General features: G+C 41.1%; 1 protein-coding gene across 1 annotated transcript; it reads left to right on the top strand.

Moving 5' to 3' along the window:
- The first annotated feature begins 865 nt into the window (after window positions 1–865).
- On the top strand, window positions 866–23,070 carry cyfip2 (cytoplasmic FMR1 interacting protein 2). Its single transcript, XM_018675478.2, has 30 exons — window positions 866–1,058; window positions 7,314–7,463; window positions 7,567–7,656; window positions 8,408–8,485; window positions 8,936–9,037; window positions 9,163–9,344; window positions 9,442–9,538; window positions 9,719–9,847; window positions 9,964–10,068; window positions 10,163–10,251; window positions 10,397–10,634; window positions 10,773–10,925; window positions 11,839–11,978; window positions 12,115–12,262; window positions 13,263–13,416; window positions 13,533–13,689; window positions 13,781–13,877; window positions 14,306–14,382; window positions 14,480–14,588; window positions 14,679–14,798; window positions 14,921–15,120; window positions 15,210–15,297; window positions 15,413–15,556; window positions 15,711–15,801; window positions 17,750–17,880; window positions 19,580–19,652; window positions 19,782–19,876; window positions 20,011–20,249; window positions 20,901–21,048; window positions 21,170–23,070. The coding sequence occupies exons 2-30, from the start codon at window positions 7,347–7,349 to the stop codon at window positions 21,335–21,337; spliced, it is 3,759 nt and encodes a 1,252-aa protein (XP_018530994.1). The 5' UTR covers window positions 866–1,058; window positions 7,314–7,346; the 3' UTR covers window positions 21,338–23,070.
- The last annotated feature ends 409 nt before the right edge of the window (window positions 23,071–23,479 follow it).

Here is a 23,479-nt window from a genome sequence, read left to right as displayed (position 1 = left end):
AATTTGACCATGGGCCCACCCAAAAGGCAGCAGGGGGTCACTGAATGGTTTGATAAGTGTGAAAATGATGTGAATTACCATTGCCTTAAATTGCCTCAAATCAAGTGAAACCCCAATTGAAGATTTTGGACTGATGTGTTAGACAGCACTCTCCACCACCATCATCAAAACACCAAATGAGGGAACACAAGCTGTTTTGGCAGCTAACCTACAACATCTTTCTAAGACAATTTGTTTGTTTTTCCTTTTATTTGTCACCTGTCTACACATTTGTTACGTCTTTAACTATATGATTAATTAATCATAAAACAAGTGGGGCAAGAGAGGCTGAAGGCATCTTGCCACCAGGGATGAAAGATGACCTTTATTTAATTTTGTCCTGTATCATTAATGCAGTTTGTTGTTTAATACAACACTGTCTTCAATATCTATATTGTTATATATATATATATATATATATATATTATATATATATATATATATATATATATATAATTCTAAAAATAAAACTTAAATTAAATGAAACTACCACCACAAGAACCACAGATACACTCCATATCCAAATGCCAGAAACATATAAACAGTCTATTTGTATTTTATTCCCCCTTTTGAGAGCAATAACCTCTGGCCTGTTTTGAGCCAAGGATCAAAGTTCATATAATCACACCTTCCCCTACTCTCCCAAACACACTTTTAATGTGAATAATTAAAAGTCTTGAAAGCCGTATGTGTTCGCCACAGATAAAATATAAAATATTCCTGTAAAGAGTAATAATAAAGGCTGGAACAGGCAGAATCAACATGTCGGGGGGCTCCTCATCACCCCCTCCATCACTCCGCTGTGACTGTCCCTTTAAGAAAATGCACTTGCAGCCATTTTCTGCTCTTTGTGTGGGGTGGATTAGCACTGGGTAGGTACTGGGCGAAACTAGAGCATCAATCGGCACAGAAGACGAGGCTAAAGAAAAAAAAACGCCAGGAAAGATTGGACCGCCGTCGCAGACCGCGACACCGTCCGCCCGTCTTCGTATATCGCCGGACGGACATGCAATTTACAGGTATGTAGTAAATGTAGCGACGGATGGAGCCGCAGCGCTAAAGATGATCGGGCTGCTGGTGATGTGCGCTGGGTAGTGATGATGGCTGAGGGACTAGAGAGCTGTTTTTTCTCTCTTTCTTTTTCTCCCTCGCGCCGTGCATCTCCCCCCGGTTTACTTTACCAGCCCGTGCGCAAACACGATAGATAACTTAATGCCGATCATTGAGGAAATCGCCCTCCGCCAGCCGCCGGGCGGATGGAGCGTCCCGGTTTTCGCGGATTATTCTGACACATGAATGGGATCCCCGTTAGCTTGTAACATCGGCAGTCGTAGCTCACACTGAGATGGGTGGGGTGAGGAGAGTGTTCCTGTGTAGCAAGTGCGCTGATGAATGATGGATCACGGAAAGCTAAACGATTTTCTGACCTGATAACAGCCTGTTTTTTTTCTCGCCGCACGAATGAAAAGAGATATCCGCTATGATAAGAAGAGGAGCGAATTGATGCTTGCGCTGACTTGATTTCACATCACCGCTTTCAGTCTCTTTCATCTTTTTTTTTTTGCACCCCCCCCTCTCTCTCCTACATCGTCCCCCCACCCACCTCCTTGATCCAACCGGCCAACAGGGCACAGCATGTAACTGCGAGCAAAGCATCGTAGAAGCTTTCACAGCTCTCACAGGCCTGTTACTGATGCACAGATGACAGGTTCACTCACTTCCGTTTCACACGAATGCCTAGACACTGTTGTTTTTTTTTTTCGGGTAACGCCGAGCTCTCCATTAGATCATCGTCTATCCATTCTGTCGCTCAGAGAGTAGAGATGTATGAATCTGCCACTGTTGCAGACTCACTGAGTTGTAAATCTGTATGCCAGCAGCCCCTCACCAACAGCCAGTGATGTAATGATGAGGCTGCTGCTGCTGCTAATACTGATCCCTGCAAAATTAAAAAGATATCCCAGTGATAGTTCTTCTCAAGTAAAGTCTATTTTAATTGTATGGCTCAAAGTCACAAATTTGCCTCAGATGGCTTTACAGTCTGCTCATCATCAAGACACCCTCTATCATCAAACCGTCAGTTTGAACGAAAAAAAAAAAAACAACCTAAAAATATCTTAAATGGAAGAATAAAGGTCAGACATACAGTGTGGATGTGGTATGTAAGAGATTGTAGATCTCTACAGAGATTATTGATTGCTCATAGCATGCTGTTAAGGTTGTTTCCATCAGTGATATCACTGTAATGTCTTGTGCCTAAAGATGCATCAATCAGTCTGTTACTACAAAACGAATCACCAAGTAATTTGATAATCAAATGATTGTTTTAAATCATGAATCAAGGCAAAATACCAAAGATTCACTAGTTCTGGGGTTTAAAATGTGAAGATTTGGGCCTTTCTCTGCATTATATCATTGTAAATTTAATATCTTTGGGTTTTTGACTGTTGGTTGGACAAAACAAGACATGTGAAGACTACATCTTGGGCTCTGAGAAATTGCAGAACACATTTTGTGACATTTTATTGGCTAAATGTGTAAAAGAAAATGGGAAAAAATACTAACATTTTAATCTGCCATGGAGCTATAGTGTCAGGCTTATGTCCACATAATATGGCTAGTATTGCGACATCTGTATCTGTATGTATATGTCTTATTATGTTATACACATTATTATAGCGATCCCCTTCAGACATCTTGACCATGAGCAGCCATTAGTGGCTGACACTACCACAGTACTCTTGCTGGGTTTGGTTTTCATCTGAGTAAATTGAGAGACAAAGGCCTGTGGACATAAATAACCAACCAGCTGGAAGAAAAGGGAAGTAGATGAGAACAATGCTGACAAACTATGGTGAACAATTGTATTTTCACAAAGCATGACTCTGTCCTTAGTGTTGCATACATTTAATGCTACTTGTCACCATGAATCTAGAAAGGGATGTTCCCACGAACCTAAAAAGAATGGTAGTTAGGTTTTTGTTTACCCTCCTCGACCTGTCAAACGTGGTCATGTGAGCCTGGCTTGTGTCATTGTTGTCGGTCTAAAAGGTGAGAGTGACATCATGGGGATCATGAGACGACAGCAGTTTTGCTCTGAAATGACAATCAGCCTGTCAAATACCTCAGCCAGTCAGCCAGCCAGCGTCCTGCACACGATGACACACTGTAGACTGCACAGATGCTGCTGGAACACACATTTCACCAGTGTCAGTGTCAGTGTATGCGTGCTGGTGAACGTGTTGTTGTAAATGATCATGTGTGTGTCTAAATGCTCGACATTCCCTTTTCCCCCCACGCTGATCGGATCTCGTCTCATTGTGTGGATGAATATATATTACAGAGCTAGCCTTGGGGGGAGATCCCGTTGAGTGGTGTGACCCTGGAGTTGACACACTTTTCTCTCGCTTTGTGTCTCTCTCTCAGACAAGATGTATTACCCAAACCCCTCACAGCACATACTGCCCATGATTTCCTTCTACATATTATGTGTCATCTGTGTCCATGCTGCTTTTTGTACCTTTCCTATTCCGTCTTCATTCTCAGTCTTCGTTTATGTTGTTATACTTGGAGCACTTCCTCAGCACCCTTGGATCCTCCTGGATTAGTGATGTCATGAGGAGATCTGACCCAAGTTTTCGATGCATAGAAGCTTTAGTTATATTGTCAGCTTGGTCAGGGGGAGGGGGATTCTGCCATGCATACCATTGATGTTCTGTGTACAACTACTGTATGGGATTTCTGAGGAGAGTTGTTGTCTCAGTCGTTCCGGTGTAACACAGGCCTGCAGCTACGTTACCAAGTGTCCAGAAGGGAATGAAGGGGCCCTTTGCTTTGTAAAGATGCACACACACGCCAACTGTTGAACAGAGTCTGGTATAGGGTGGGAAAGTTTATTCAGCCAAACCGGGCTTCAGTCTGCGCCTGTATTCTCAAGCACAGATGGGAGTTTTAGTTTAGTAGCACTGAACGTGTTTGCCTGCCTGACAGAACCGCTCTTGTAGCAAGCTGCATGTTTCATTTTCTATAAGCTGTTAGCAGTTAAAAATAACCAAGTGAGTGAAAGAATCAGTGAACGTGTGAATCCAGGTTGTAAAGTCACAGCAGTATACAGGAAACGTAGTCTTCAAGACGACTTTTAATATTCTTTGCTCAAACATTATAAGGTTCCAGGAAGCACACAGGAGCGGGGTTGGCGCTGACATTTCATCCTGAGCTTTCATTAGTGTACACAGGCATCACTGACAATCTGCAGGCCTTTATTTATTTCATTTTCATACTTGCAAAATTAGTCATATCTTCATTGTTACTCATACTGTTGAGCAGAAGTGAAAAGAACTACAACTCCCACCTTGCCAGTGGTACTACATGCTACTATGGAAAATAACATCACTCATAATCAATGACTCTATCATGAATAATGATAGAGTTCAACAATATCACTTATGAAGAGAATGATAGAAAGAGACAGTGAGCATAGATTTGATATAAAAATCTAATAAACCTCACTCTGTATTAATTTACCTCAGTACCATGTGTATGTGGTTGCCAACACACAAAAGAGGCCATTTAAAATTTCAGTGTCACATAAGTATCATTAGAAGTTTGATGACTCAGTCATTTGTCTGAATTCAGCCCTAAGACTTGTGGTTGACCTCATGCAGCTAGAGCCATGTCAACTGTAGCAGTTTGATGTGACAGGAAACTGCACCCACTTCTTTTTCACTTAATTTGTGATCATATTAATAAACCTACATACAGTGTGGGCGTGTATGTATGTAGCAGTAATGTGTCACAATCTACTTTTGATGTAGGCACCTGTCTGTATGTGTTGTGATGAAGGTGTCTCCTAACTGGCTATGGGAAGACTGGCTGTAATCGTTCACTTTGTGTGATGTTCTCAGTTTGAAAAGCTGAATGCTAACATTGCGATCAGCTGTCAGCAGCTGCAGTTTTGACATTTAGATGTGTTGACTTCCATTTGTGTGTAGAAGTATTACTGTGTTTGTATTTACGTAGGCTCACCAGTCTGTTTGATCCTCAGTCTGTGGCTGACTGCCAGGACAAATAAAAAGCTGTTTGACTACATAAGGTGCCATAGCTCTATCCCTCAAAAATTTTACAACTTGGTGCACCACTTTACCTTCTGTTGCTGTAAGCTCTTTGTCTACCTGTAACAAGGAAAAGAGCGACAGCCATGTTGAGTTTTATCTGCTTCTTTTTTGTCTTTGCTGTTTGCCCCCCCCAGCTCTAGTTTTGCTCTCTCTGGCTGTGAGTATTAAGCTGATTACCGGTGCTGTCAGCCCTGTCTGCCAGGTCAGACGTAAAACACACATTTCTGAGAGGCACATGATATACAGGGTGGGCGCATACCCACTGCTTTGGCTGGACTGGTGTTTTAGAATGAGGAGAGGGCACTACTGGGACTGTACAGTTTGAGGAGGAACTAGCCATTTAAATCAGGTAGAGTGCAGTCCATAATGATGACCTGTGCCTGAGTTGAATGTACATCTAATCTACAATCTTTAATCTATACCAATCTTAATTTTAATCTACATGAAATGTTTTCCTACAAATTTAACAGTTCTCCTACAGCTTTTGTGATTGCCAGTGGATCCACTGTCTTTGCAAGATAGCACACTTTGTGTTTGTCAAAATGTCATTCATTGCCAGACCACTCTCTGCCTCTCTCAGATCAATGAGATTTTCAGGTCTCTGCATTTCAAGAATTAAATGCTTCAAGTGTTTCTCTAGTCAAATAAGGAGTTAAGAAGGAAACAGCGAGGGGCCTCTGCCCTTTACTTCCCTTGAGCGTTACTCTGGTGTTGACATATAGTGAAATGGGAGAGGATACAGGTGCAGGGGTGAACACGCAGACACGCTGCACCGCGCAGCCTGAAAAAAGGTTTCAAGAGGAAATGAGGTTGTCTAGGCATGTCAAGACAGTGTCTGCTCTATTTTTTGTGACTAGCATATATTAAATTCATTCATTTGTATCTTCTAAAACAATAGCTCTCTACTGGTTTTGTCAGATGTCCCCCACAGCCCTGCAAGATTAACTTAAGTACCCCTTTATCAACACCACCCATTATTTTCCAAATGTGTTCATTTGAAGTGATTTTTAGACTGCATATGGTTGACCTATTGATCATATTGTGATTAGGTCCATTTGATTAAGTTTTCACTTTGTGCTACTGCCACTTGGAATGGCTAAAGCTGGATGTTTTAACCAGCTACCCATGACCTTTAGCTAACTATTCATTGAACAACTGTTCATTCATTACTTTTTGCTCACTGTTGTCTAATGATTTTTCATGCACTCTTTTAGTTGCATCCTGTGTTCAGGTTCACTCTAAGCCCGGATAAGTTGAATTTACTTTAAAATTTTCGGGAAACCGGTTGCCTTAAAAAAATTTGAGTAATGTAAGATGAAAACTTAAGTACATCTAACGTAAAAGCTTGAGGGTACTGGAATTTTTATTTTTAGTTCAATACACTAAATTCCAAGTTGATTTAACTTCAAATAGTTCATAAGGTCAGTTGTTTTGCATAGTTATTACAGTTAATATCTTTAAGTTCAATGCACTTAAGTCCAAGTTGATTTAATTCAAACTCACTTGTAATGTTCATTTATTTTCCCAGATAGTCCATGAGGACTTGCGTTGAACCATGAACGTAACGTAAAAGTGGATGGTTTTTGTTTGATGTTATCTTCTTTCTCTCTTTCTTTCTTCCTTACTTTCTTTTTGTTTATATTATCTATCTGGTTGTACATGTGTATGAATGAGTATGTGTAAGCTATAATATAGAAAGTGGGGGAAAAAAAACAAAAACGTACCTATAGTTTTAAAAGCAGATGGTCCAGTACTCTGCACCTGTGAGGGCTTCTCATAACTCAGTGGATTTGAAAAAGAGATGTGGTGTGACAAAAACATAGATATTTTAGGTCATTTGACTTAAAATTATTCATACATTCACCAATGTCTATAGATTAGTAGAATTTACTCAGGATTGTATAGTAATGGCATCTAACTTAGATTGTTTAAGTGTATTGCAATTAAATCTTTAAGTAAATATAAAATCCGGGTTAACAGTGTGTTATTGCCAATTCAAAATGTGGATATGTTTTATACATCAAATTATAATCTGTTTTATCAAATCTACCCCACAATCTTCTCACGTACTCTCTTGCAACTGCAGAAGTACCCCCCCGCAACGGAGCTTCTTCTGCCTCCTTATCTCATATTGCTCTCTCTTCCTCTATTTCTGTCAAGACTGGGGTGTTGTGTGAGTGACGCCTTGTTACCATGACGACCCACGTGACCCTGGAGGATGCTCTGTCCAACGTGGACCTGCTGGAGGAGCTGCCCCTCCCGGACCAGCAGCCATGCATCGAACCCCCTCCCTCCTCCATCATGTACCAGGTACGCGTTCACACTGGCTCCGTCATGCACCATCATCCCCCTGTTGTTCAGACATTTTTAATGTTCCCCTTTCGCTCTTTTCTCCCACCCCCCTCTTCTGCAGGCTAATTTTGACACCAACTTTGAAGACAGGAATGCATTCGTGACTGGCATTGCCCGTTATATAGAGCAAGCTACAGTCCACTCCAGCATGGTGAGGCTTGTGCTCCAGTTTTTAAAACCACATGTCATGGTTTGCCATCCTATTGCTTTTTGATATCTGATTGGTTAAATCAAGTTTTTGTTGTCTGCCTTCAATAGCTGCTGTTCCTCTTTCAGTGAACACAAAGGCGACTGTGGGAAGCAGCATCACGCCCTTAAAGAGAGCCTTGTCTTTTGTGAATTGATTATCATTTGGCTCCTTTGTTAGGATTTGGCTAGGCCTGTGGCAGGACACACACACACGAGCACACTCATATAGACACACATTCCCCTCACACACTGATGAATCAGGCAGGCAGAGGACCACTAAACCTCTTTCCCCTGATGGTGAATGAATGGAGAGTGTGATTTGACTGGCAAAGAGGGGAAGTAGCGCTTTATTTAACCCTATTTAATCAGGAAGTCCCATTGAGGTTGAAGCTGGTCTATTTGAGGATGCGCCTTGTTTAGACGGAGTGATGGAGGAATCTGTTTCACCTACTTCAGAATGGAAGAAATGTTCCCCTACTCAAATATTTATTAAGCCCCATTCATCTTAGAACAATCTTAGAACTCTGCTGAAATGTTGGGTATACTTTGAGTTGTTAAGTGCCTTTGGAGAAATTCCATCAGTAGCATACACATATTAAACAAGTAGAGATACAGAGAATTTAGACATCCGCTCAAGGCTTTTATCACAATTTTGCTATAACTTTGTATTAAAAATGAATTTTGTCTTTGTTGGGTGTTGTTTATTTGTACAGAATGAGATGCTGGAGGAAGGACATGAGTATGCTGTGATGCTTTACACCTGGAGAAGCTGCTCCAGAGCCATTCCCCAGGTAACACACAAACACACACACGTGCATTAAATAAGATGCCTAATCTCTTACTTTTTATTGCATCCCTTTCCTTTGCAATCTGATTGTTGTTCAGCACACTCAAACTTAACCAAGTAGAAGGTGAATAATTTGACTCTACTCTGTATTCTCTTGTTGTGATTTGCTACATTTACAATCAAGATCATCCTGTCTTGGAAATACATTCTATCATAGTTCACTGGATTGGAAAAAATGTACCTCAACAGTTGTGTAGTGTTACCTGGGTGACTATATAAGTTTATTGAGACATGAAAATAGGAAACCTTGGTGGTGGGAGAGAGAGAAAAAAAATACCTTAATATATATATTTTTAATCATGTTAACGTGCTGTAATGTTGTAACAACTGAAGTAAACGTTGTGCTGCTGCTGCAATATCAACCTGTATGATGGCACCCTCTTGTGTTTGCTAGGTGAAATGCAACGAGCAACCCAACAGAGTTGAGATCTATGAGAAGACAGTGGAGGTGTTAGAACCTGAGGTGACCAAGCTCATGAAGTTCATGTACTTCCAGGTAAGACTCAGCTGTCCGACAGGACCTGTAATATTTTGTAATCAGTTGAACCAGAAGATCAAGAGACCTATGTTTTACAATGTATTCTTTGTTGATGATATATCCTGGTTCACCTGTCTTTACAGCGGAAAGCCATAGAACGATTCTGTAGTGAAGTGAAGCGTCTCTGCCATGCTGAGAGAAGGAAGGACTTTGTGTCTGAGGCCTACCTGCTCACTCTGGGCAAATTCATCAACATGTTTGCAGTCCTGGATGAACTGAAGAACATGAAGTGTAGCGTCAAGAATGATCACTCTGCCTACAAAAGGTAGTGTACCATGAATAAAGAAATCCAAAGTCTGTGTTGTTGTTTTTTTTTCATCTGAAGAGCCAAGTGCACATTTTTCTCCTCCTCTTGTCTCCAGGGCGGCTCAGTTCCTGAGGAAGATGGCTGACCCTCAGTCCATCCAGGAGTCCCAGAATCTCTCCATGTTCTTAGCCAACCACAACAGGATCACTCAGGTTGGTGTGCAAACTTTGCCTGTGACTTGATGGTCACAGGCAGGCAGTTGTATTTGTAGGTCAGTTCATAGTTCAAAACATCAGATAATAGCAAAATCCTATAAGCACTGATCATTTGACTGTGAATGAAATACTGTTTAACTGAAGGTGACCTGTTGTCCCATCTCTGTCCCTGTGTAGTGCCTGCACCAACAGTTGGAGGTGATTCCTGGCTACGAGGAACTTTTGGCCGACATTGTCAACATCTGTGTAGACTATTATGAGAACAAGATGTATTTGACACCCAGTGAGAAACACATGCTGCTCAAGGTACACACCTTTGACTTCTTAGCAAGCTGCCAACCGATAACAGTCGATAGTCGGATCTCTTGCCAGCTCAATGCCGTTTGTCATTGTGAAACAAATCCTCCGTGTGTGTGTGTCAGGTGATGGGCTTTGGTCTGTACCTGATGGATGGGAACGTGAGTAATATCTACAAACTAGATGCCAAAAAGAGGATCAACCTGAGCAAGATTGACAAGTTCTTCAAAGTAAGGCTTTTGTTTTTAAGTCATCTCTTTTATCCAGAAATATATTTGTGTGTGTGTGGTCAGCAGGTGAGATGTTGGTTCCTGTGTTTTTCAGCTTCAAGTGGTGCCACTGTTTGGAGACATGCAGATCGAGTTGTCACGTTACATTGAGACAAGCGCTCACTATGAAGAAAACAAGTCCAAGTAAGAGAAGCCATCCAGGCCATCTGCATACCTAGTTAACACAAATGCTCTCAACCATAAGCAAAATTAGAAATTCTTGACCACCGTGCCATCTGCTCCCACCCACCCCTCCCTTAACCTTCCATCTCCTCCATTCTGTGCACAGGTGGACGTGCACCCAGAGCAGCATCTCACCGCAGTACAACCTGTGTGAGCAGATGGTGCAGATCAGGGAGGACCACATCCGTTTCATCTCGGAGCTGGCACGCTACAGCAACAGCGAAGTGGTGACGGGCTCGGGCCTGGACAGCCAGAAGTCTGACGAGGAGTACAGGGAGCTGTTCGACCTGGCACTGAGAGGACTGCAGCTGCTGTCCAAGTGGAGCACGCACGTCATGGAAGTTGTGAGTAAAGCGAGGGATTGATTGTGTCCGTCTGTGGGTGGGGAAAACATTTGTGTGGGTTAGGTATGAAAAGTTTGAGGTTTTGCCATTGATCGTTGTAGCTTTGGTATATTCATAGCTCTCTGTTATCTCTTTCAGTACTCGTGGAAGCTGGTCCATCCCACAGATAAATTCTGTAACAAGGACTGTCCAGGCACAGCAGAGGAATATGAACGGGCCACACGTTATAATTACACCAGTGAAGAGAAATTTGCCCTGGTGGAGGTCATTGCCATGATCAAAGGGCTGCAGGTAAAACCCTGGTGACACTGTCAGGTGTTGTTTTGAAAATATGAATAGCTCAGTCAGTGATGTTCTTGACAGCTGGTGGTCAGAGGACATTTTAAAACTTTGTGCATATATGCGTGAATGCAGACAAGTGGCTCATTTAGTCAAACAATGAGAAATTATTCAGAAGGACGATATTGATATTTTTAATCTTAAAAGAGTACTTGAACATTTGGATATGCTGAGAGTTAGATGAGAAGATCGATGCCACAGTTGTGGCTTTGCTAATTATGTAGCTACAGCCAGCAGCCAGTTAGCTTAGCTTAGCATAACAGGCGAACCTGGCTCTAGCTGGAGGTTGTTTGTTTCAAGAGGTGTTGGTTGGTAAATTTTGTTACCTTCAGACAGGTTCAGGCTAGCTGTTGTCTCTTGTTTTCTGTCTTTATGCTAAGCTAAGCTAACCGGTTGCTGGCTATAGCTTCATATAGCTAGCTCCTCCGCTCAAAGTAGTGTTCTTTATTGTTACTTTAGTTTAATGTTTGACCTTCACTTTGCTGAATGACTGTATGTCCAGAGTTTGATACTAGAAGATTGTTTTCACATCCATCGGCTGACGGGGGAAAGTTTCTCTCCTCTACCTTTTAATCTGAGTTTCAAACATACAAGCATGATTTTGGTCCAGTATCCAACACTGGATGCATTGTGGAAATGTGAAACCTCCAATGTCTTCAAACTATGTGTGGGGGAAATCTTTGTTGGATACCACTGATAGGAGAGTGGTATCGATCTTTGCATCTGACTCTCAGCACGAAAATGAATAAGGATATGTCCCAAAATGTCAAATTATTCTTTTAATACTGGATTTAGAATCAGGAGTCCTCATAACCAGTATGATGATGATGATGATGATGATGGTGCTGTGTAATGCACTGTGTAGGTTCTGATGGGCCGAATGGAGTCCGTGTTTAACCAGGCCATCAGGAATACCATCTACGCAGCGCTGCAGGACTTTGCCCAGATGACCCTGAGAGAGCCTCTGCGCCAGGCTGTACGCAAGAAGAAGAACGTCCTCATTAGGTACGCACACATACAGATGATCTGATTAAATGTGCATTAAACTCAATCTTATGGCTCTTGTGAATTTTGGCTCTTAGACCTAAGAGACCAAAAGACCTAAAGCACTTCTAAAGTATAATCCAGCTTTCTTATGTAGTGTTCTCCAGGCCATTCGAAAGACCGTCTGTGACTGGGAAGGGGCGAGGGAGCCTCCAAACGATCCGTGTCTGAGAGGAGAGAAGGACCCGAAAGGTGGATTTGACATCAAAGTGCCCCGCAGGGCTGTAGGACCCTCCAGCACACAGGTTAGTCCATGGACTAAGATCATCTTAGCCTTAAGATAGGTTTTGGGAAATGAGGCCTGGACAAATCAAAATGTTGTTGGTTCTGACTGTTGGCAACAGCACTGACATGTTTACTGATTAAAATACCAATGCAACAGCACAACAAGAAAGAAGTCATGAAAGAAGTCATGTGCTTTAGAGAATCTACCTCAGGAAAAATACAGAAGTATTTTCAGCAAAGTGTACTTAAAGTATCCACACTAAAAATACTAATAATGCAAAATGGCTCCTTTCACAGTGTTTACAAGTTCTAAAAAGTAAAACTAACTTGCGGTAGTAAATGATGTTTGACTTCACATACACCTCAGCATACACAGCTTGGCACAACTTCACCGCTGGTAAATCATCTGTGCAGGTATTTTATCAACTGGTTAAAACCACTCCTACAAAATTCACTTTTTTTTTTTTTAATCACAGTAGCTCTGTAGATGTTCACAATTATTTTTGTTGAATGAGACACAAATCTGAATTACTCCATTTTTGCCATCTGTTAGAACACATATTAAATAAGTGTCCCTACTTTTTGACTTGGCAGTGTGATAGCAGAGTGAATTAGAGTGGACGGTGTAACCAAGCAACACCTGGTTAGATTTTATAGACACCAGGATAGATTAGAGAAGGAGCAGATTAGAGACATGAGAATAAATCAAACTATAACACAGTTTGTAACTGATGAATTGTTTCTCTCTGAACTCTCTGCAGTAAATCTAAATTATTCTCTGTGTTTTGGGACTTTCTGAGCTTCTTTTACTCAAATAATAATGAATAATTATTATCTCTGTGATCCATCTCTGTACTACATGCAAAGAATATTCAGAAAATTAGTCATATTTAATACTGTGATGGAAAATTACTAATATTGTTTCACACATAGGTGTGAAAGAATCCGCCTCCTTAAACCTGCTGTGTGTAATAAGAGTTTTCCGCTTAAAATTTTTGTACCTCTGACCTCCCCGTGCAGCTGTACATGGTGCGCACCATGCTGGAGTCACTGATAGCAGATAAGAGTGGGTCTAAGAAGACTCTCCGCAGCAGTCTGGATGGACCTATAGTGGTGGCCATAGAGGACTTCCACAAACAATCCTTCTTCTTCACACACCTGCTCAACTTCAGTGGTGAGTATACTGAAGCTAAAATGATCTGATGTATTTTCAAATGAACTGAAATCCTTGTAGATCTGTAGACATTTAAATTGATTCTCCTTCCTTTTCTGCTTCCTTCTGTTGTCCAGAGGCCCTGCAGCAGTGCTGTGACCTGTCCCAGCTGTGGTTCAGAGAGTTCTTCCTGGAGCTGACCATGGGCCGCAGAATCCAGTTCCCCATTGAGATGTCCATGCCCTGGATCCTTACTGACCACATCCTGGAGACCAAAGAGCCCTCCATGATGGAGTAAGACAAAAAAAGTCCACTGAGAAACTCTGAATGTGTTTGGATCTTGAGAAAACAGACTGTATTGTAACTGCCTTTCTCCCTCCCACAGATATGTGCTATATCCTCTAGACTTGTATAATGATAGTGGATACTACGCTCTCACTAAGTTCAAGAAACAGTTCCTTTATGATGAAATCGAAGCTGAGGTAATGTCACTCGGAATAGGGTTCGTCTTTAAAGGTGCTATATGTACGTTTTTGCTATTGGTACGTAACAACTGTTTACTTGCCAGTCTAGACATAACTCTTTTTTTGCTTCTATTTTATCACTTCTTTTCTTCTACTGAAGTTAGCATGCTAACCAGCTAGCACCATCCTGGCCCTTCTCGTAAAACCACTTTGAGATAGTGAGTTACTGTAGTTTCCAGTCTGCCCTCAGTCCAACATGAGAGGATGAGGAAGTAGTGCTGCCTTGCTGTCTTATAAACACAACAGTGGCTGAAATAAACAGCTGTTGTATGTGTAGCAATAGCAAAAACATCCATATAGCACCCTTAATAAATAAAATGCATTAATCTTTACATCTTTGCTGCTCTTTAGAAATAATACCTTCATAAGATGTTTCTTTTTTTTAGGTGAACCTTTGCTTTGATCAGTTTGTCTACAAGTTAGCAGATCAGATATTTGCCTACTACAAAGCAATGGCTGGCAGGTAGGAGAAGTGACTTTATTGATTAGCACTTTTTGGCACATGGTTTAGCACTTGCTCTACTTAAGATGTATAAATCATATTATCTGTTTTTTCACAGTGTCCTCCTAGACAAGCGGTTCAGAGCGGAGTGTAAAAACTATGGTGTCATCATCCCATACCCTCCATCAAACCGCTACGAGACGCTGCTCAAACAGAGACACGTACAGGTAGGGGAAAAATAGAAACTGATATATAGATTGATATAGAATACCTTGTTGCTCTTTTCTCTTCTTAACCATTCCTGCTGTCTCTTGCAGCTGCTCGGTCGCTCCATTGACCTGAACCGTCTGATCACCCAGAGGATCTCGGCAGCAATGTACAAGTCTCTGGACCATGCAATCAGTCGCTTTGAGAGTGAGGACCTCACTTCCATAGTGGTAAGATCACATACCAGCGATGCGCACTATTAAAACTGAGCTTTCTCCTTTCATAACCTCATCAAACCAACTTTGTGTTCAAATCAAAGTCTTCATAACGCTTCTGTTTGTCTCCTCAACAGGAGTTAGAGTGGCTGCTGGAGATCAACAGACTAACCCACCGGCTCCTGTCCAAGCACATGACCCTGGACAGCTTTGACGCCATGTTCCGCGAGGCCAACCACAACGTCTCCGCTCCCTATGGACGAATCACGCTCCACGTCTTCTGGGAGCTCAACTTCGATTTCCTCCCTAACTACTGCTACAACGGATCCACAAACCGGTTAGTTTAACACTGTGTATTTGTGGAGAGACTTTGTTTTAAGTCTGTTTTTTTTCTTTGGCTTTTAACTTTTTCCTCTCTCTCCTCAGCTTTGTACGCACAGCCATTCCCTTCACCCAGGAGCCTCAAAGAGACAAGCCAGCCAATGTGCAGCCTTATTACCTGTACGGGTCCAAGGTATGGCGTCACTGATGCAGCATAGATTAAAGCCTATAACTGTATGTGGAAAGGAAACCTTTCTTCCTACTGCTCCAGATTAATACTGTTTTGTTGTTTACTCCTCTCTTCTCAGCCTCTGAACATTGCCTACTCCCACATATACAGCTCCTACAGAAACTTTGTTGGCCCGCCTCACTTCAAGACCATCTGCCGTCTCCTTGGTTACCAAGGCATTGCTGTAGTGATGGAAGAGCTCCTTAAGATTGTCAAGAGCCTGGTATTTGTCTTCATTTTCCACTGCATCCCTAACAAATGTGCTTTCCTCCCACCTCAGTGTGCCAGATTCTTACAGTCATTTTTTGTTCCCTCTTTGTGCCTCTTTCTTCCCCATCAACTGCTGTGTGCTATCTGTCTCCCTTGTCACGTTGCAGTTACAGGGCACCATCCTGCAGTATGTAAAAACACTGATAGAAGTCATGCCCAAGATCTGCCGCCTACCGCGCCATGAGTACGGTTCCCCAGGTGAGATGATAGTTCCCACTGTTACAGTGAAGAGAGTGCATGTGGGGTTATATCTACAGTATTTACAACATCAGTTTTCAGCCCATTAAAGCTGTAAATTTAGAGGTTTGTCATCATTACATCGTTGCATAGAAAAGTGGGGGAGATACTAAAAAGGATGCATTTATCATAACATTTACTGAGTGGAACTCTCATGTTTCACCGCAAATATTATGTTCAAATTCAAAATACCTTAGTTGATTGAAGATGTTTTTAATGCATCCCTCTAACAATGAAGGGAAATAGTTTTGAGTTTGAACTTACAGAAAGTTACTAACCTCTGCATTAAACAAAACCATTCCATAGTCAGTAATCATTTTCCTAAATAGTTTTGTTAGAATAGCAGTTAACACTGTGCTTGCCCTCCTCCACTGACAGTTAACAAAATGTGTGTGAAATGAACACAGAGGAGGATAAAAGCTGCCTATAATTAGAACGGTCCCTTCAGTGTAATTCATCTTACGGATTATTCCTTGAAGTGTGATCTAGGAAAGTTAAATTAGGCAGCTTTTCTGAAGAAGACAATCACAGTCATGGGTCAGGAGTCTCACTTAAACTGCAGCAAGTTAAAAGTATTCGTGGCCAAGATGTACAAATGCCTTTCTCTCTATAACTGATGTTCACCTCTGAATGATTCTGCCTCATTTTAAGCAACTTTTTCCAATAAGAAATCTGTAACAGATTGTCAGACAAGTATGACAGCCTCATACCAAGCCTGATCATGGTTGTTGTGTGGTGTTGTTCCATACGCAAGTGTATCAACACATTGATACAGTAGATGGCGGTATGCACCCAGCTGGTTTGCAGTCTGCCAGTAAACACAAAGAAGAAGAGTGCACTGCACCACACATTTTATATAGCACTCTGTTATATATATATATATATATATATATATATATATACACGAACTGTACAGGAGCCGTACTGAAGACCACAATTTCAGTGCAGTGCACAGTGTTGGCACTAATCAAACAAACTGGACTTTGGGGTCAAGTGTACATAGGGTCTTTGGTGTGAAAACCCTCTAAGATTGACATATTTTGTATTCATGCACATGAACAAATATACACAGAAACGGCTCACTTGAAAACCGACCCAGTTATTCTTCAGTTTTCACAGACAAGGCTTGGCATTTACATATTGCTGGAGGAAGAGTCATTTATAATTTGGACCAGCAGCAAAATATTTGAAGCAGAAGAAAATGCTTACAACATATAATCCACTACATCAGCAAGAATCGAGCAGCCAGCATTATAAAAACAGTTAGGAGGGGTGTAAAGGAGTCAGTTGGGGACACAGTGCAGAAAATAGCTCATTTGCAGCAACGGTTTATCTATTGTAATTAAAATAAAACAAATACAAATACATACAAGTGTAATAAATAATTTATTTGTCAATATGTAGTACAGAAAACAAAATGCTTCACAATCCCAAATCAGGCAGACAAAAGCATGAAAATACCTTACTTCTTTATCTACTTATGTTGCATTTTGGTGTTTTACCTGACCTGCCTCTGTGCATTTTGGCCGAAGCTGTGTGTGCAGATTAGAGGCCTGTCAGATGGGATATCCCTATGAGGAGGGTTTACTAATCTGTAGATTACTGATGTTCTGTACCCTGAGGTCTGTACCTGGCTTACTGCCTGTGATCTTACTGTCAGCAGTTAATGATCCTCCCATCCTCTGCTGCGAGGGCCTGACGCTCGGACCAAATGTGGGTCAGGGCAGCCGGGGCAGACCTGTTGACCCCAGCTCACCCTGGTAGCAATAGATTATCAATGACATAATGAGGCATTAGTAGGTGTTCTGCTTGACTGTAGGAATTAAAAGGTGTTATAAAGCGTGTCTTGATTGAAAATGTGAATTTAGCAGTGCATCATGGCCACATTTTTCCATTTCTGCCATTCCAGGTATCCTGGAGTTCTTTCACCATCAGCTCAAGGATATCATTGAGTATGCTGAGCTGAAGACAGATGTCTTCCAGAGCTTAAGGGAGGTGGGAAATGCCATCCTCTTCTGCCTGCTCATTGAGCAAGCCCTGGTAAAATGTTTTTCCTTTTCAAGATGTTGTATCAAGTTGTATTATACTCCTGTTCCCTTCTCCTCCTCTTCTCTTTGTTGTGTTTTTGTTGTGTGGTTGTCTCCCCTTATTCCACTTCCCTCCCAACTTTTACACTGTTATTTCTTCCTGTGGTCCCTGAGCATGATCAGTGAGCAGGGGCCGCTAATATGTAGCTGTCTGTGACTGCCATGTTTTTATGTGGGTGAGCAATAACCTGGGCGCCTGAAGGTTTCTGTCTAATTTATGGTGTTGATTCACATCCTAAATCAAAAACTCACGGTACAGAAACTGTCAGGCCCCAAGTCCGAGTGCCCCCAAGTGTATTTGATCTGTAATGGTTTTTTTTTCTGAAATACAACTCTATTTTTCATTACACGCTGGCAACTACCTCAGGTGGTAAGAATTTAGGTCTTGTCATTAGTATCAAAATAACACAGAGACAGACTGTCTCGAATGTCTTTCTCTCTCTTTTATCTCTTGTTGGTTTGGGCTGCTGTGTTTCTGTTTTTCTCTTTTTTTCACTGTGTTAGTTTGACACACACAAGTTTCACCTCCAATCAGCCATGGAAGCAAAAGGACCTGAGACCGTAGGGTTTTAAGTGAAATTTTCATTTTTGACACTAAAAGTGAAGACAGACATTTGATAAATACAATTTAAAAGATCAAACACACACACACACACACACACACACATTTGGCTGCTGCATTACAGAATCTTTATGTCCTTGTCTTCCATGGAAGAGGTGATAATACATTTCTGGTTGATTGTTGGTACAGTCTTGTGATTAACTCTGCACTTCTGCCTCCATACGCTCTTCTGATTCTGGGCGCTTGTGATGCCTGTTTACATAACACTACCTCAGCTGTCACTCTTTCTGCCATTTCTGTCTGACTGCACTGACCTCTGTATGTGTAGAGTGTTTGTGTGTACGTTGGAATGGATTGCCTGTGTGTGTGTGTGTGTGTGTGTGTGTGTTTTTAGGTGTGTGTGTCTGTGTGTTTGGGTGTGCGCGTCTTGCTTTTATCATTGCATGGCTCTCATTCATCACCCTTTAGCCGAGGTTTCAAGATGCTGCTTCTCTGCGTTTAGTTTGACTTGTAGCTTGTTGCCTTGACTAACAATTGCCATGACAACCATCAAGCTAAGTAAGCCTGACAAGTAAGAGTTACCGCGCAACTTCACACATCTAAAATACACACTGACATTTTATCCAGAGGGATGAGTGTTTATTAAGATGGATATAGACTTGACCTCTTGTTGCTAAACCAGATTAGATGGGATGTTGTACTTAGAGTGTGACAAATTATAATCTGGCTAATGTTGGCCTGTCATCATGGCTTGATAAACATAGCCCCTATGATACACACAGACACACACTAACGCAGTTATCTGCTTCTCTGCATAAGCTGGAGATAATGCTGACTAATCTATCAACATACTCCCACAGTATGATATGGAGCTCATAGCAGTTTACTCAGTGCTTTAGTCATTTCAAAATGTTTCAAACACTTTAGTTCTTAGTTTTTACACAACTGTAAAAACTGATTAAATTAAGGAATTCAGCAGAACACCATCACCTCATGGCTACTTGCATGCTCTGTCAGGGTGTCCATAAAGCAAATGGGGGTGATGTTCTCGATTAAAATGATCCGTTTTTGTGTTGTGCTTGAATCTCAGTCCCAGGAGGAAGTGTGTGATCTGCTTCATGCCGCCCCCTTCCAGAACATTCTACCCAGAGTCTACATCAAAGGTATACAAATGGCATGGGTAAAAGAAAAAAACAAATCAGATTAGTCACATCCACTCCAGTGCCTGTTGATTTATGTGTCATTTTTGTGCAGCATGTACATGTCCCTCCTTGTGTTTATGTGTTACACAGAGGGAGAGCGTCTGGAGGTGAGGATGAAAAGGCTGGAAGCGAAGTACGCCCCTCTCCACCTTGTGCCTCTAATTGAGAGGTTGGGAACCCCACAAGTGAGTTAACGCCACTCTGTCTGTAGGAGGGCCGACGGACATAAAAGCAGACAAAAGAGGAAAGATTTTACCCATTAATTAATGTATTTTATTATTATTTTTGTTTTGTCTTTCTCGCCATTCTTTTTTACCAGCAAATTGCCATTGCCCGTGAGGGAGACCTGTTGACCAAAGAACGTCTGTGCTGTGGCCTTTCCATGTTCGAGGTCATCCTGACACGCATCCGCAGCTTCCTGCAGGATGGGGTGTGGCGCGGGCCTCCGCCCACCAACGGTGTGATGCACGTTGACGAGTGTATGGAGTTCCACCGCCTGTGGAGCGCCATGCAGTTTGTCTACTGCATCCCGGTGGGCACGCACGAGTTCACAGCAGAGTAAGTAGCACCTGGCTGGTGTATGGTACAATACATGTGTGTCTGCATATGATTAAACACACATGCAGCCAAACATGATCATGTAATACAACTTACAGCAATACAAGTGGTAAGAATGAGGTGAGTCTGGTTTGCCAAAATTGAATGCAAAGACTCAGAAAAGTAGGTTACAGCGTATTTTACCCTGAGTTTGTCTTTTTTTCATGTTTGATCTGTTTTATTGGAATCATGAAAGATTTGGTGGAAAAAGAAAAACAGAATATCGCAAAAAAGTTTAGGTGGAAAAGTTGGCATATCTAAAAAGAGATGATGTGATAAAGGTTAAGGGAAACTGCTTTTTTCAATACACTTTGACATTGCGGTACCTGCCTCTGCTTTTCCTGCTGGGACAATTTCTGCATGTCACTCCTTTCTCTGTCACCATAGCAGCTGAGAAAAACACTACAGGGTACACCTGTATCAGAAAAGACGAGTTGACTTGCACAATTAATTATGTAATCTTGCCGCATCTTCTGGAATATATTTGCATAAAAGTAGTTGATGGAAACGTGCACTGAATTGGATTTTATTTTGCAGACATTTCTTAAATTTGTTGTAAGACCTGTGCCTCACTTTGATGGAAACATGTGTTGTATGTGCTTTGCCTTCCAGACAGTGCTTTGGGGATGGGCTGAACTGGGCCGGTTGTGCCATCATTGTGCTGCTGGGACAGCAGCGCCGTTTTGACCTCTTTGATTTCTGCTACCACCTGCTCAAAGTCCAAAGACAGGACGGGAAGGATGAGATCATCAAAAATGTGGTGGGTATATTATATCCTACACATTATCTCACACACATGAACATACTGGTTGGCATTTGGTTTACTTTCTCTGCAGCTGTATGATTTAAATACACGCTCTGTTGACTGTTTTCCTTGACAGCCCCTGAAGAAGATGGCAGACCGCATTAGGAAGTACCAGATCCTCAACAACGAGATCTTTGCCATCCTCAACAAGTACATGAAAGCGGTGGAGACAGACAGTTCCACTGTGGAGCATGTTCGCTGTTTCCAACCTCCTATACACCAATCCCTGGCTACCACCTGTTGAAAAAGACCCTTCACACATAGTGCACACACACACACACACACACACACACACACATTCCCCATAGCTGTGATACTTATTTCTGCCTCTTGCTGGTCTCATAGAGGTACGGATTACCACGCTGTAAGAAAGTGGACCAGACCAGAGGTGGAAGTGTATATTCACACCTTTGTCTTTTTATTTTACTATCTGTGTGGCTCTCTCACTCAGACTCATGCATGCCTTCTCTTACTCCCTCATCTGCTCACCTGTGGATCGGACCACTGACACAAATGCCAAGAGTTATGTCTATCCTATAATCTGAAGCCCTCTTTGGCTCCACATGTCTGAAGTAACAGCCATTCTGAGTCATAAAACGCCTTTAAGAATTTGCAATCAAGAGCTGAGACAAAAGTCAATCTAACAAGGTTTAAATGAAGTACTAAATAATACAACAAATAACTAATTTAAAGTTATATGAAGTTAATTTAAGTGCAACATGGTGCTCTTCAGTGCTACTAAAGCTACTAACACAGGCACCAGTACACCTGTGCTGTCATTATGCGTGCCCTCTATATGACCCAAACCTGTTTATCGTGATTCATTTCAAACTCTTCATCATTCATTTGTATAATAATCTGATCTGCCCACATCCATAGTGTCTATCATGATGCATTTGAATACTTCTCCTACACCTGCTTGCTTTCAAAGGAATGAAGGTACATTGCATTTTTTTGATTTGCTTTTATTTATCTTACCCTCCAGTCTGGTTTTCTGGCTTCTTAATAAGCACATTTTTATTCGGTACCAGTTCCACTGTAAATTTCACTGTTGAACAAAGTGAAGTGTCGAGTGTTGTAATTGTTCTTGTTTTTAATTATTAATATTTTAATTTACACATCCTTGGTATACTCGCCTCTCTACGACTGACTGGAAACCTCATCTACTGTTTTTTTCTCTCTCTCTCTCTCTCTCTTTCTTTTTTGTCTGTTGGAAAGATTTTTATATTCTGTACATGAATACAGTGATATTATTTACAATTTGGAAAAGACACATCTTCATCTGGGTAAATGTGTTTGCTTTTTCAAGAGTAAAAAAAAAAACAAAAGAAACGACTAGAAAATACCTCTAGGTTGTATAAAGACAGTGCTGTACTAGATTAACCTGTTTTGAGTGTGAATGGATGATGTTGGTCTAGCAGACCTATGAAACATAAACTCTGCACATAAAGGAACAAAAAAAATCATAACTAAAATGTCAGTCATAATTAAAGGGCAGTTTCCTAAATATAGTCAGTATTTACTATTGATGGATTTTTGCTTTAGATTTAGCAGTGTTATAAAAATATGCAAAAATTGTCCCTATTTTTTTTCATATGAAGGAAAACAAAAAGTAACCCTCCCCACACAGCCCTATGATCTTTTTCTGCTCCGTTTTGAATGAAGAAAATTTCTTTTGTAACTCCAGTGTCTTTTTATCATATTTATTCAACTCCGACTTCTTGTTCATTTAAAGGTTAATCTAGTGAAAATGAAGGTACCAATGTATCATCTCGAAACCTTAGCATGGCAAGTGTAATTTATTGTCATCAATGGCTCCATTTGTGACATGAGGCTTTGTTTATGATATTGTTGTACAAGTGACCATGTTTTCAAGTACAAAAATGGAGAAAAGAGTATAAAATGTACAACAATGGTCCTGCAAAGGATTTGAAATTATGTTGTATTTCCATGAAATAAAAAAATGTTTAACTGAAATTTTATTTTTATTTTTTATTTTTTTTGAATTTTTTGTGGTTTTCAATTGGTTCTACCCTTAAGTGCAGTATTAGTCATCAACAGACTTGGGTCTTCAGGTGCCTTCTCTGTAGCTGCACACAGGGCCATAGCTACAATTGAGGACACCGGGGTCGCATCCTGGTGTAATATTCCTGGGTGTTCTCTGCAGTTCAGTGGCATGGGGAAAACTGAAGAGGAGTTTGAATTCTGTGATTACACATATATTTTACACTTTGTGTCTTTTCAAGGCAGACTTTGATATCTTTTAAACTAAATATATTGAAAATGTGAGTGTTTTTGGGTCAAGGAAAAAAAATGTAAAAATTCAATAAATAATTTCTTTTTATTTATTGCAATTCAATAAATAATTTCAATTCAGTATTTCTAA

Source organism: Lates calcarifer, linkage group LG8 (assembly GCF_001640805.2).
Source record: "Lates calcarifer isolate ASB-BC8 linkage group LG8, TLL_Latcal_v3, whole genome shotgun sequence".
Classification (NCBI taxonomy): Eukaryota; Metazoa; Chordata; class Actinopteri; family Centropomidae; genus Lates; species Lates calcarifer.
The sequence above is the reverse complement of the archived record's forward strand: the minus strand, read 5'-3'. Positions and strand labels throughout refer to the sequence as shown.

Coding starts and splice junctions, on each gene's coding strand:
- cyfip2 (XM_018675478.2), top strand. CDS start 7,347: ATGACGACCCACGTGACCCTGGAGGATGCTCTGTCCAACGTGGACCTG. Junction 8,486..8,935: donor GCTCCAGAGCCATTCCCCAG/GTAACACACAAA, acceptor TGTGTTTGCTAG/GTGAAATGCAACGAGCAACC. Junction 9,038..9,162: donor TGAAGTTCATGTACTTCCAG/GTAAGACTCAGC, acceptor CTGTCTTTACAG/CGGAAAGCCATAGAACGATT.